The following is a 14,299-nucleotide window of genomic DNA, read 5'->3' as shown; positions in this document are numbered from 1 at the left end:
TAGTTATAGTACATCTTAGTGTGTCGGACGAAAGCTGCATGTCTACAGTTAATTAGCAAGTCTAACTTAAAACAGTTTCATCTCTCTGGTGGCGAGGCTCCAACCCAGTGGTCAGATTTTCAATGGAGGAAAAATAGGGCCCGTAGGTTTGAAAATGGTTAGGTTAGAACCTGATGGAAAATGTCCATAAATTGCTGTGGATGCCTAAAAAGAGAGTGTGGTTCGGCTAAAATATAGCCGGCAGCCTATATTATAAAACGTCATAGTCGGGAGTCGAGTGGGGTACCGGACTGCGGCGGGTTCATACGTCCAGCTGCGGCCGGTAGCCGTTGTGCGGCGCGGGCGGCGCGTGCGGCGGGGGCGGCGCCAGGCGCTCGAGCGGCTCCAGCTCGGCGCGCGCGCGCGGCGCCCGCGGCAGGCGCAGCGGCACGGGCAGCAGCTCGGGCATGACGCTGTGGTGCGTCACCAGCGCCGCCAGCGAGCCGAACTCCTTGGTGAAGCCCTGCGAGCACATGCCGTGACCGGTGCAGTCCGACGCTAAGCGGTAACTCGCCCGCTTCTCGCTGCCCGAAATTTAAACTACGAGCTTTATGACCCAGCAGCTATATTTCTTTAAATAAAGTATCCTTCATTTATACAGGTTTGGATTATTTTCAAGCTGTGACTAGCTATCGCCCGGCTATTCCGCTCGAAATAGATTGCAAGTATATATAGATTAATGGTTGAGCTATAACGTCTTGGAGAAACGCTCGAAGCCGAGATTATCTCGATGGTAGTAAAATTGGCAGTTTTTTATGAAGCTCGTTCCGACGTGAGCCTCATCCCTGTCATCTGGCAAAAATGTTTTAAGCCATGCGCGTGGAGCTGGCGAGTACTATACTGGGAGCATCTCTACTCGATCGAATACAAAATAAGAAGATCCCGGGCCGGCCTCACCTTGATCTTGTATCCCTTGGGCGTGCGCAGGATGAGGTAGTGCGCCAGGCCGTGCGGCGCGAAGTCGCGCGGCACGCGCAGCGACAGCGCCAGGCAGCCGCGCTGCGTGGTGCTCCCGCGCACCAGGAACGCGCCCGGCGCCTGCGCGCCCAGCACCTCCAGCGCGATCTGCGAGGCGGACTCATTCGTTACGTTTTAACATTAACAAATTAAATTGTTATCACCTCGAGCGGAGGTCACATTCACTACGCTACACTGGAAACAAAAGAGGACTAAGCCTTTTGAGTATGTCCGTAATATCGAGGAGCTGGATAGCCTCGATGTGATAATGAACATATGCCACATTGTACAGACGGCAAAATACTGACCGAACTCTGTGCGTAAATTTAGGCTATTAAATATCTTTTGGTCTTACGTTAGGAAACATACCTACGACGACTTTCAGGCATTTTTTACAGAAGATCGAAGAGTAGGTATAACTGGTCACTTTGCTCAGCGTTTTTGGACTATGAGAAACCTTTTGATTCTGTGGAAACCTGAGCTGTGTTAAGATGATTGTAGAGATGCTGAATTTACACCGGTACATCATAGTGTTGAAAAGATTGTACCGTGTAGCACAACATCAATCAGTATGCAGGACTAGACTACGAGGCCGATCCATTTGCAGTGAGGAGTGCGACAGGGAGATGTGATCTCCCCGGAACTGTTTACCGCTGCGTTGGAGGACGTCTTTAAGCTTCTAGATTGGAACGGGCTTGGCATCAACACCAACAGCGAATGCATCACTCAACTTCCGTTTGCCGACGATGTAGTCATAATGGCAGAGATTCTCGGAGCCCTTATACAATGTTCAATGACATCAGTAAAGTTTCTCACCATGTGGGCTTACGAATGAAAATGAGCAAGACGAAAACCCAGCAATAGTTAGGAGCTCCGCACTCGAATTTGTACGCGAGTACATATATATATATAAACATATGACACACAATCCAATTAGGTAGCTCCAACTGATAATGATGATTATGATGATGATGAACATATGTCTGCTTTGATAGCGTTTAAAAATAGACACAGTCGCCACAACCATTTGATAAACTAAAAGAAAAGCGTACAAGCTAATTAAATAAAAATGTCCGAAAAATATTCTTGTTACCTAAGCCAAAATGTCCATGTGTGTGTGTGTGTGTTGTTTTGTAGAGACGTTCATCAAAACAAAAGTATTAAGACATTAAGATCTACCTCTCTAGGAATTCCTTGCTGGAACCACGGCGCGTGCCTAAGTTCGGGCTCCAGCGGTCGCGCATTATTGTTTCCTGAGTTGCGCGACGCTCCGCAAGATGACTCTCCTGATGACGACGAAGTAGCTCCGCTACCCGTGCTGGGACTGTTGGTAGTTGACACGATAATAGTCGAATTAAACTCCTAGTGACGAACGTAAAGTTAATGAACTACATAGTAGAACTAGCGGTAATTCAATGAAAATATCCTTACTTAAGAATAACTATGCAAGATAAACCATGTATTTTTTGCACCCTTCTCATATCAATCCTTTAATCTCCAGTCACAAGCCCAGACTCCCTAGGTCTAAAAACACTTTAAGAGTTCGATTGTATCTATCGATTTGGAGGTATAATCTTCTCTCGAATCCATATATCATACAGCTAACGTTGGATTCCATATATCATACAGCTAACGAAATCATAATTACGAATATCGCTGGTCTATCAGTCTTGTGACTCTCACCTTGAATTATGATTTTCCTTAATCCAGTGCTTATATCACATCGTCGATTTACCCGTCGTTCAGACCAAAGCATGTGTGGGAAACTGGAGTCTATGGTTAACTTACCCATTGCTAATATTGTTGCACTTCCTAAATTCTTTGTCGAGGTCACTGCAGGGCAGTGTATCGAGGCGGGCACGATTGCTCTCCCGCGTCCTCGCCTCTGCCTCGGACGCCTCGTTGATGTACCCGCCATTCAGACACAGCGGTGCGTTTGTGGGGCTGTAACGTAGAAATATACACATAAGGCCAACCGAAGCAACTTATTGGAAAGAATCAGGCGCAAACTTTTCCATGATATGCAACATCACAGACGAACGTTAATGTTTCATGATGTACTACCGCGCACTGTAAGCTTCGTTAGTCAGTTCAAGCTGCAACGCGAGGATAAATCACAATGAGCTCATCAATAGCTTATAACAATCCGCTGCTGGACCAAAGAGCTCCCCGACGGGTGGGTTCGCCCCGCTGGGCGGACGCGGAGCCGCAGAGGGCGGCGGAGGCTACGCACGTGGTGGGCGTGTCGGTGACGAGCGGCGTGGCGTCGTCGTCGGAGGGCTGCAGCAGGGCGCCGCTGAGGCCGAGCGCGAGGCGCCTCATGAGCGGCGGCCGCTCCAGGCGCTCCAGGCGCTCGCCCAGGCGCCGGTAGCAGCTCAGCTCGGCGGGCGAGTTCCACTCCTCGGACGAGCTGGGGCTGGCCTCGCTGGCCTCGCTGGCCTCGCTCGCTTCGCACGGGTCCAGCTTCGAGCCGCCCATTATGTCGCATTGTGTTGGGGATCTGGAGTGAGAGAACATTCTTTTGAAATAAAGAACTTCCAGCCATCTATTGAAGAAACGACAAAAGTAACAAATAAGCTGCCTCCTGTGCTCAGGTGATTACTTCGACGAAAGATAGATAGATGGATAGATGAAGTATTTATTTACACAAATTAAAAGTGAAAACAAGATAATTTCTTGTTTTCACTTTTAATTTGTTCCAAAACAAAAATATATATATAATGCGCAAAGGCGGACTTATCGCTTTAAGCGATAACCAACGTTATCAAAATTTAATAGGACCTATAGAACTCTGAAGCCCTGTAGGAGAAATTGAGTTTCCACGGGAATCGGGTCTCCATGGTACCAAATGGAGACCTAACTTCTTAGTGCACATTATTATGATTTTACTATGCCCTATGTGCGAGGGAAAAATGAGCATCTTTCGAGTAATATTGCGATTTAATTTTGTTGAAATTATCTAAATAATTACCCTCTCAATTTTTTTATATTAATAAAATTTAACATGATTTTACTAGTACTTGCCTACTTAATAGTAGGCTTATATTACCAAAATTAAAAAACTGACGAACAAAAATTTTCGATAGGTAGGTACATTCTATTTATTTATTTACATTGCTTAATTGTAGGAAAGAACGCCTGCTGTAATAAAATAGCAACGTAACTCGCACAATGCTTGCTCTCACAGTACTTCTGTAAATACTTTTCTTCTATCAGTAGAACATAACAAGGAAGATGGTTGTGTGTTATGACTTCAAATTAGATTAAGGACCTGTTTCACCACCTTCGAACGAGTGTCTGGTAGCAAATTTTGTCTTTGACACTTGACATAAAGTTAAAAAGTTACAACTCTTCTGTCTATGTCATGCGACACTTGACTCAGAGTGGTGGAATAGGCCCTTTATCTGAGTATTATTAAATTCTATGAATCTTGTAACGCAGTTACCTGTCAAGGCGATGTGGGTAGTGATGCGTCAGGCCCGGGAGAGAGTCAGGAGCTCGCGTGCAGGAGCCGCCTAGCTCTTTGCTCTGGAACACATGATATTATCTTACATTAGTTATTAGTAGCCTTAACTAACTCGTTTAAATACTAAAATTCTATGGGAGCTAAGTCGTTTCCTATTTTAAATTAGTTAAACAATCGGTATGGCCTATTTGCGATCGTGCAGTTAGGTTAATGATTGTTATAAGCTACGTTAACCCAAGTCAGAAATTGGATGAATAAATAATTCAACAGATGTGAACGGGGCACGTTAGCCGTCTGTACGGATAGACACGTCTTTGTCCGTAAGTAACTAGCCGCGGTCGAAGTCGCTTCCACCAAACCAGTTCAGAGAAAAACTGAGATTATTTATTAATAATCTGTGGTATATTGAGAATGAAATCGAAATCGGTGATCGAACCTGGGACCTCCCAAAGCTCTCATCACTGTGCCAAAGCAGTCGTCATGTGATTGAAGATGGTTAAGCGCTAATACTTCAAAGCTATAAACCAATTTAACATTTCCTTCCTTTAATGTAAATAACAAGTAAATTTTAATGGCTTTCCTTATTAAAATTTAAATTATTAACTAACGATCAAAAAATACGCTTACCTCCTTACTATAAGGCCTAAATCTCAACAAAGGTCGTAGGAACATTGCGGCAACTGTACTTTACAACAGCATAGCTTCCCGTCGTAAACTCAGAACGAACCGGATTGCTTCTCCAAGTACCCACCTACTTAAGTAGTACCTAAGTACTAAGCACTAAGTGGACTATCGTTTCGGTAACGTTTTGTTTTCCTAGCTTTAAAACCTCGCCATATCCAAGAGTCTATATCTTTATCGGTTTTTTAAAGTATATTTTGATTCCTTTTGCATTTTAGCGATTTAGTAATCTACCTACCTACTGGCCAGCCTATTGTAAAATTACAGGTTCAGGTATTTGTTAGTACAGATCGGCTGGTTAATGTTTTAATCAACAGGATGTCATCATAGATCATGAGCTCTCGGATTCGATCCGGGTTGGCCCAAATTTGATATGAATCCATACGATTTTTTCTGTCAAAAAATTCTCAGACATATCAACTCTGCGTTGGAAATTGATCATGTTAGGATAATTTTTAGAATTTTAGATTCGTCAAGGCGATTGTGGAGCCTCGAACTTTAGATTCTTTAAACGCCTGTTATCTCATTGCATAAGTTTGGACTAGTCGTAAGCCCATAGGGACCTACTGGAAAAGTCGTAAGTTTCACTACAGCTTACATCAACCCACTTGACCCAGTTGAGCCAGATTTGTTGCCCAGCAGGGCACAAGCCTTGCATCTTAAGAGAGAGGGTTTTTGCCTGATGGGAAGCTTAGGCCGCGGCTAGTGTTACTATCCAACAGATAACGTCCCAAAGTTACCACGCCGTTTCCTGACAAAACATAGAGCTGATATATCAGAGAATTCCTTGACAAAAACAACCGTATAATATAACCTAACCATACAATTTTCGTGGACCTGGGATCGAATGCAGAATCACATGATCTGCGATCTGTTCAGAAATTCTACTAGCCAACGAGGCAGTAGCAGCATTCATTACATTACCTACTTTCTTGCGATCTCAAATGTAGTTTTTCAAGTGTCAGTATTCAAAGCTGTAAATATTACAGTAGACAGTTTTAAAGCCTTTACAGTAATAGTTAAACATTTCGAGCCATTTCCAAGTGGCTAATTAATCGTCGCGCATCCGTTGTCTCCGAGCACGGTGGAGATTTACGCCAACTTTATAAATCAGTCTCCGGCGCATTCCGACGGCGGAATGTGAACCGGCGACCTATCCACGAACAATATCACTGACAACCAACCAGTTTGCCATCGGGAAACTGAAAGTTACACGAATATCTTCCTTAAGTTTAGCGGCTTAAGGACTGAGATGTTTCACGGACACACCTACATTTGTTGCAATATCATTATGGTTATCCAATAACAAATGCACAAGTTTATAGTTTAATAAATTGTTTAACTGGATTTTCTCTTTTACTTAAAACTACTAATTATGTTTGTTTTTATGTAAAACGAAAAGCTATATATAAATATCAACCTTAAGTATTATGTTATAAGATACATGTTGTTTTTGTCCGAGTAAAAGAAGTGGGCTAGGTTGGAATATCATTACATATGTTTAGAAATGAAATAAGTTTTTACTTATGTATTATTACCGTGTAGTTTGATTTTGGAGAAATCGGGGCATTTTGTTACATAATCGTATCACGTTAACGAAAATAATACCTGAATAGTTGCGGTATGTTAGGTTATAACGCCGTAAACCTACAGAAATATGTATCTAAATTTAAACAAGCAAACTTTTTGTTTTACAGCGACAAACCACGTGCTGCAATAAAATTAAAACTTATAGAAATAGCAAAGCATTTTGAAACCATGTTTTTTTTGCTCTGGTGAAAGTTTGCAGCCATTAATTTTACTGCAATATTATTTCGGTTATCCAAAGCTCAAGTTATAGTTTGATAAATTCATTGCATAGCTATTGTTTGAACGGTTGGAGCAAATTTCGTTCTTTTATCTCGAATTTCGAATGCTTCCACACCATTATTTTACAGGGCACCATGAGCCTTTTTAATCGACAAATCACATTATAAATTCAACCTTATGTTCGTTGATTTATGGTTTATAAGGACTTGTGTTTCAGTCGGCATTCTAAACGGATGTTGTCGCGTGACAGGACTCCATTTTAAATAATATCCGGCGGGACAATGGTAGACAAATCGTCGAGTTTTTTATTTTTTTATTTTATTTTTGTTTTCCGCGTGTATTTCTGTAAAACACAATCCGGCTATCGAATACTTTCACGTGTGACTGTGCAATATCATTAAATGCGCGCTGCATTCGCTGTACGAATTCTGTTTATTCTATTTAGTTAGGTATATTGAAATTCAAAATATTATAATTCGGTAATAGCTTAGTGTACTCCCTTTAAAGCTTTGGTTTCCCTTCCGGGTGGACCGGGTGTGATACCCGGTACGCACCTCTAACTCGGAGCTATGTGCATTTTTAATTGAAGCAATTTAAATATCCTTGACAAAAAATCATCGTGAGGAAACATGCATGCCAGAGTAATGTTCATAATGTTCTCAAAGGTTTGTGAAGACTGTGAATTCTCAACTGGCAAACGTGGTGGGCTGCGGGCTAAACCTATCTCATTTTGAGAGGAGACCCGTGGGTCGTACCACCACGCTGGCCAAGTGCGGATTGGTGGGCTTAACACGCCTTTCCTTACGATGTTGTACTTTAATTTCTTTTCGTGCCCCCCATTCCCAAGAGCCAAGTTTGATCCCTGGCACCCACCACTTACTTTTAGAAGTCATGTACGATTTTAATTTAAACTTGCATCAACAGTTAAGGAAAACATCGTGAGAAAACCTGCATGCCTGAGTTGTCCATGTTTAATAAGTTGAAATCTGAATGATACGACAATAACTTTTTATATATCGTATGATTTCAAGTTATTGGGTACGATCGTGATACGTCGTGGAAACGAATAGGACTATGGCATTAAGTATCTGGTATCAGTTTCTAACCTCATGGGTTAACCCGCTATTATCATAGACAAACCCATCACTTATCCCACTGTTTGACTGGTACTGTTTTATTGAATTTAGTTGCGATTAGTTAAACTCTTGAAAAGTAGTAGCCCAACAGATAAAAAATCACATGGGTGCAGATATTGGCAGAGTCGCATGGCCGTCCATCAATCACGGAAGACAAAAAACTAATCGCATCCATTTCGCCCCGGGCGCGTCTGCACTCTGAACAAAAAACAAAAAATGAGAAATCGATGCTAGGTGTACGTTGTGAAAAAACACAAAATATTGCGAAATTGGTGAACTTTCACTACTGATGTCTAAACAGTACAATGTTTTAGTAGGTCCAAGATTATCTATTAGAAATTGTAAGGCATTGAATAACACTACAAATACCTATAATTACAAGTATTATTTTTAACTCTACTTAATATTATAAATGTGAAAGTTTGTATGGATGAAAGTATGTTTATTTCTCTTTCCTCCTCAGAACAGATAAGAAATTATAAAATATTTCTAAATTTAAGTAAAAATGTGACCAAAATAATTAGAACATTGGAAGTAAGATTAAACTTGCAGTAAAATATACTAGACAACATAAAATTAATAATTCGTAAAAAATTGCATACAATTTTACAATAAACTACCAGTTCATATCTTGAAGAGGTCTCCTAAAAAGTTTAAAGTTAGTATTAAAAGTAAGCTCATAGAAAAGTCATAGTATAATTTGAAGTAATCTCTGACCAGGCTCATCTCATAAATTTAAATGAGAGGCTCTTCTAATAAATTTAAATAATAATGTGAGATTGTGATGGGAAAAAAAACACCCGGCTAAGTTAGTTGTGGGCTTCTTCTTAGACCAGGGTGCGTTTGAAACCCTCGTAGCTTTAGCTTTATGACTATCGCCATTATCTCACTACCATGTACAGATTTCTCATGTTGTAATGTACGCATCATCTGTGCCATTTATATATAATAAAAGTAGGCCCAATTGAATAAAGATATTTTGACTTTGACTCTGACTATAAATTTCCAAATTTATAACCCCCGGACTTTCCATTAACAAAACCAATGCGGCAAGAAGGTAAAAAGTGTGTAGAGCAATGAATGGAATAAACAAGTAAACTATTACTACAATAAAACAGATTTAATAAACGGAAACTACTATTAACAACCGGAGTAAGAACAGAGTTATGCACAGTGAGGCCATAATAATAAAACTAAACGGGGTCGGTTCCACATGTATCGTAACAGCGCGAAGCTGAGCTATGAACTTGAGATGAGTTCGTACCAGTTGCGGAATCAAAGTGAAATGGGACAAGGCTGTGCGGAGTAGCTCGTGTGCGGCGAAACTTCTAATGCGCTTTGAGCGTGAGATGAGGAACGACCGGCGCATTAGCATACCTACATTGTCTCGAAACTCTACTTATGCAGAAATTATGGAGGATGTGCCCTAGTTCGTAGTTGCATCAGTGGATAAGCCTATTGCCAATAGTGACCCATCACGGCAACCGGATGGTTGAGAATAGAGAAACTAGCCTGTCTTAGCTTAGAGAGATTTTTTGAAGTGAAAACTTCGTTAGGCGCGTTGAACTAGCGTCATTGTCACCGAACTCTTTTCATAAGCTATTGTATATTGTGTATATTTATATGTGTACTATTGGGTGAACATATAGCGTGAAACTCGCATCATCATCACCGCATGCTTTCCATGAGATATATATATATATATATACTGTGTACATAGATTTAGTTTTCACTTTGTATCGGCAGTACCCAAGGACTGCCACGCATGTTTTTTGTTGCAATTATGTCTACAAATGTTCATCGCGGGAAACACCACGGGGCGACCCTAGATAAATCTGATTTCGAGGCAGTTTTGCTATGGAAAACTGTAGTTAAAAGTTATAGCCCAACGAAGTAAAATTCAGTTTTTTAACAAGTCACACGGAAACCATGGAATTTTCCTTATCTAAAAGTAGCCTTTGAGTTCCTCAATCTAGGGTATAATCTATCTGCCTCAATACCCTGGTAAGAACCCTAGGGCACCCCATTGACGACGTAGTATCTTATGCTAGAGAGTTGTTATCTTTACACCCTACTGCTATTTACTTTGCAGCATACTCTAAATATACGTACCATCATTCTTCCTATTTTTGTACCAGAGGTCAGCGCGATCAAACATGCAAAATAGACTCTCCAGCTATACTTAAACTAAAGATTTATTAGGCATAGTTTAGGGCAGCGCATTTAACCTTAGTCTGCATACTCATTATCGCTGTTATTTGATTGTGCAAAGCGATAAAAGGTTATGACTTTGAGCAAAACAGACGTAGCACGCAATGAATAAACACTGCCAGCCAGACAGTGTCAGGCGCTGACTGTCGAACGATGTCGCTAAACTGTTCCTAGACAAGCATAATTCAAATTGAACTTATAAGTATTTAGCACGCAAGCGTATCGATCCGCCTCATCTTTTGCCAAATGAACAAAGTAGTTTTTGTCTGATTGTGTTTTTATGAGTGTGTTTCGGGGCTATTATTTTCGTATTAGTGAGAATTGGAGCGATATTGTTTCTGATGCCGATGTGGCCAGACATTCTACATTAGGTAAAATGAAAAAGTTATTGAGATAACGAGGGTTAGTTTCAATTATAGTCATAATTTAGGGACCAAGCAGATGGCTCTCCTGATTATCAATACCATTCCTATTTCGTTCAGACTAGAACACACCAATGCTGCAAGAATTTATCGATTGTAAACCAACAAGCAGATAAGCATACGTATACCAATAAAATTGGCATAGATAAGACGCATTTATGTTAGAATCATAGGTAGACATTGCAATTTCATTTATTGGTTTGGACATCGGATGTTTACGAAGCCCGTTATTTATTTACACTTTTGGAATCCTTCCAAGGTAGCAGCGAAGAGCTTCTTTGATCGACATCACGAGCGATTCTATTCACTTAATCTGTAATTACGTGCGCGTCGTCGACATGAGTGCACGGCAGTGGAGGGCGCAGCCATCACGAGCAGAGCACGTTTTCTATCAGCCAGTGAAGAGATTTTCATTTTCCTAAACGTTTCGGGTTTGGGAGCGACCACGAGTGATCGAGGCCCGCGTGGTACGAGTGACGAGAGTTGACGACTTTTATCGCACCCCTATATCAGAACTGTTTCAACTCAAGAAACCAACCTCGTTAACGAATGATGAAATTGTGAAATCAAATAAAATTAGAATGATGCTGTGATGAAAAAACTGAATTAGGAATCGGAAAATGAGGTTACCTCAAAAGGCAAGATTTCGAGCTCGCCATGCTATTATTAATAGTAATATGAAGCTAATCAAGTAAGCGGTGATAGCGCATTGGGTAGGAGCTCGACTTCACTTTCGGGGGGCCGAGTTCGAGTCCCAGCACGGACCTTTCTAAGTTATGTGCGTTTTAAGTAATTAAAATATCACATTTTTCAACGTCGAAGGAAACACACTCAACATCGTGAGGAAACCTGCATGCCTGAGAGTTGTATAGCCTTCTCAAAGGTGTGTGGAGTCCACCGAAGCCCCCACCCCTTCTCAATATGGGAGGAGACCCGTGCTCTGAGGGCCAGTAATTGTTTGATGTGATGAATCAAGTATATATTTTTGAACTGTATACTAATAGCACTGCCTTCAAGCTTTTTACTTGACAACTAAACAATAATATTGCAATTAATTTATTTTATCTCCTTTAAATCTGGTTAGTGTCGTTCGATAACATTATAAAATTACAGGTTTTGATAAAATCGTTTTTTGTTGATATATCGATTCCCAAACAATTTAGCCTGTAAGCTGAAAGGTGGCAGTCAACTTCACGCCTGTCAGGTTGTGGTTAATCAGGCGGGCAAAAGTTGCAGTAACAGACACCGTCGTGTGATTCTTAAAGGTTAATCAAAATTGTCGAGATAAATGTTAAATGAACTTTATTTATTTAAGGCCACCACAATTCATAATGGTTATACTTATCAGGTAATCTCAACAGTATAATCTTATTCAAAATTCAATTATTTCAAGTAGGCCTAGTTTATAAGCACTTTTGAAACGTCAAGTCAGTCTGTTTGTAGTGACTCTACCGCCGGTTCGGAAGGCAGATTCTACCGAGAAGAGCCAGCAAGAAACTCAGCTGATTGCCCTTTTTCAACATCTTTTTACAGTTTACAATCTTTAGAATTTACCTATCTGATGAGAAATCAAGCAACCTTTTCGTTAATATATTTATTTAAATAGCCATATTACTGTAGTATTTTCTAAAAATTGCTTATTTTTTGCTTAGGCTCTTTTGCTACAATAATGAGAAATTATTATTTTAATATTTTGTTTACATTTTGTTTAGTAAAGTATGTATTTTTTTTGTTGCTGTTCTTGTGGAAAATATTGTGGTTAAAAATACATTAAAGGTTTAAAATTTAAAGTAGTTTGGTCTAAGAAGAAGACCACAGTCAGCTCTTCGATTGTAATCAAATTTTTCAAACAAACTTAAATATATGACCAGTAGAGCAACTGGGTATATTATGTTTGAATATTATCATGAAAATGCAAATATTTCCAATGATAAAAGTTTTCATGTAAGACCTGTATTAAAACATGAAAAGACATTAATTATACAAACGAACGAAGCATCCGATGGTTTGATTTCCCCCAGCTACAAGCTTTAATCTCCCATTGTCGAGTCAACAAATAAATTCGGTACATTAACTTTCTCTACCGCAGTCGAGTTAATTAAACGCTCACAAATGGGAATTTAAATCCTTCATTACGCATTTCACTAAATTTACCTTACTTTTTCCCAACATTATTGTTGAATAAATTATTTTTAGGGGTTTTTGGTTTTGTATTGTTAGTATTACCAAATAAAGTACCTTTGGTGGAAATACATTATACTGATAATCCTGGATTGATATAAGAGGTAGTAAACAATACATATTATGGTTTTTTTTACGACTGCATCTAGTTAGTATTATGTTTGACACTGGATTTTGCGCTTCTGGCTTCGATTCACGGCTTGGGCGATATATTATTAAATAAAAGGTTTAGTTAGGTGGCGGCAGATCAGAATGCAGTTGTCACCACCTCTCCCCGAGGGTGACTTACGGTGCGACTAAGGGCATCAGCATCATCTGTGTTACTAGGGTATGATCAACTACCCGTATGCCGTATGATTATAGGAAGTAGGAGTCTTTAGTCGAAGAGTGTACTATCATAGACTACTGAAAGGTTTTGCCTGGAGTTAGGAAATTAGTTGTGCCACTGGGAACATGTAAATTTGGTGATAAATACCATTACATCAAACTCGCTTTGAAATAGTGAGGCGCTATTAAGATCTTATATGAGACCGAGGAGGCCTTGCCCAGTTATATTAGCGCGACATGAATAGGCTGTGAATAACGATTGATTTAATCGTAGGCAAAAATATCTAGCCCCATCCAGTTCATGACTTGCGACACTAAATCGAACGGATCGCCCCAAATAGCGGGGCGCGTTTATAGCTCCGAATAGTTCTTTTGTTCGCTCAGTGCCTCTCGACACGAACCCTGAGCCAGACATGATCCCACCCTCGCTCTGACCTTTGCTCACGCAAATACCTTCACCGCATGTGGGAGTAAAGTAATTATTTTCCATACAACTGCTGTTTAATTTCTCTAACTTCAGCCGTGTTTGTAACAGTGTTCTTAACCGATTACATTGCTAGTAGAGTAGTAAGATACTAGAAGTAGAGATTCTCGTGATAGCTCGTCAAGTACTACCGCCTCAAAGGAGCGTAGCTGTAATGCTGAGTGTCGGTCTGAAGGGCGTGGTCCAGAGACCATCTTCTCGGTCAGTTAATTATTACAAAAATAACCAAACTCGGGTTAAAATACAGAGCATGTCAGGTTCAAAGCTATTAATATTTAGCATATGTAATATTGTGCCTCAACGTAGGCAATGTTTTAATCCCGGTTTCTATGGAAATTAAGCTTAATTTTTGTTAACTTAACAATTATTAATTGTAAAGTAAACATCTCCTGAGGATGCTCCGGTTTCTTAGGGAAACGTGCGTAGAGGGTACATTGCCGAACATCTGTTTGGTGTTGAGTATATAAATTGAAGAAATAATAAATAATCCATGTACATTCTCCTGCTTTTCGCGGAGTATAGCAGACTAAGCTTAATTTTCATAATATATCATGGAATTCCGCAAAGTAACGCCTTTTTCTATCCA

At 40.2% G+C, this 14,299-nt stretch overlaps 1 protein-coding gene across 1 annotated transcript in view; it reads right to left on the bottom strand.

Moving 5' to 3' along the window:
- Nucleotides 1-301: 301 nt before the first annotated feature.
- LOC120626419 (tensin-1-like) overlaps nucleotides 302-14,299 on the bottom strand; it is a 96,551-nt gene continuing 82,553 nt past the window's right edge. The window contains exons 5-10 of the mRNA XM_039893941.1: nucleotides 4,442-4,524; nucleotides 3,230-3,496; nucleotides 2,785-2,940; nucleotides 2,176-2,320; nucleotides 937-1,104; nucleotides 302-502 (exon numbers count right to left, since the gene is read on the bottom strand). Of these exons, the coding sequence (XP_039749875.1) occupies nucleotides 302-502; nucleotides 937-1,104; nucleotides 2,176-2,320; nucleotides 2,785-2,940; nucleotides 3,230-3,496; nucleotides 4,442-4,524 (1,020 nt within the window). The remainder of the gene's footprint in view (nucleotides 503-936; nucleotides 1,105-2,175; nucleotides 2,321-2,784; nucleotides 2,941-3,229; nucleotides 3,497-4,441; nucleotides 4,525-14,299) is intronic.

The sequence above is a fragment of the Pararge aegeria genome, chromosome 9 (assembly GCF_905163445.1).
Source record: "Pararge aegeria chromosome 9, ilParAegt1.1, whole genome shotgun sequence".
In the NCBI taxonomy this organism is placed as follows: Eukaryota; Metazoa; Arthropoda; class Insecta; order Lepidoptera; family Nymphalidae; genus Pararge; species Pararge aegeria.
Note: the sequence above shows the minus strand (reverse complement) of the source record. Positions and strands in the feature narration are given on the sequence as shown.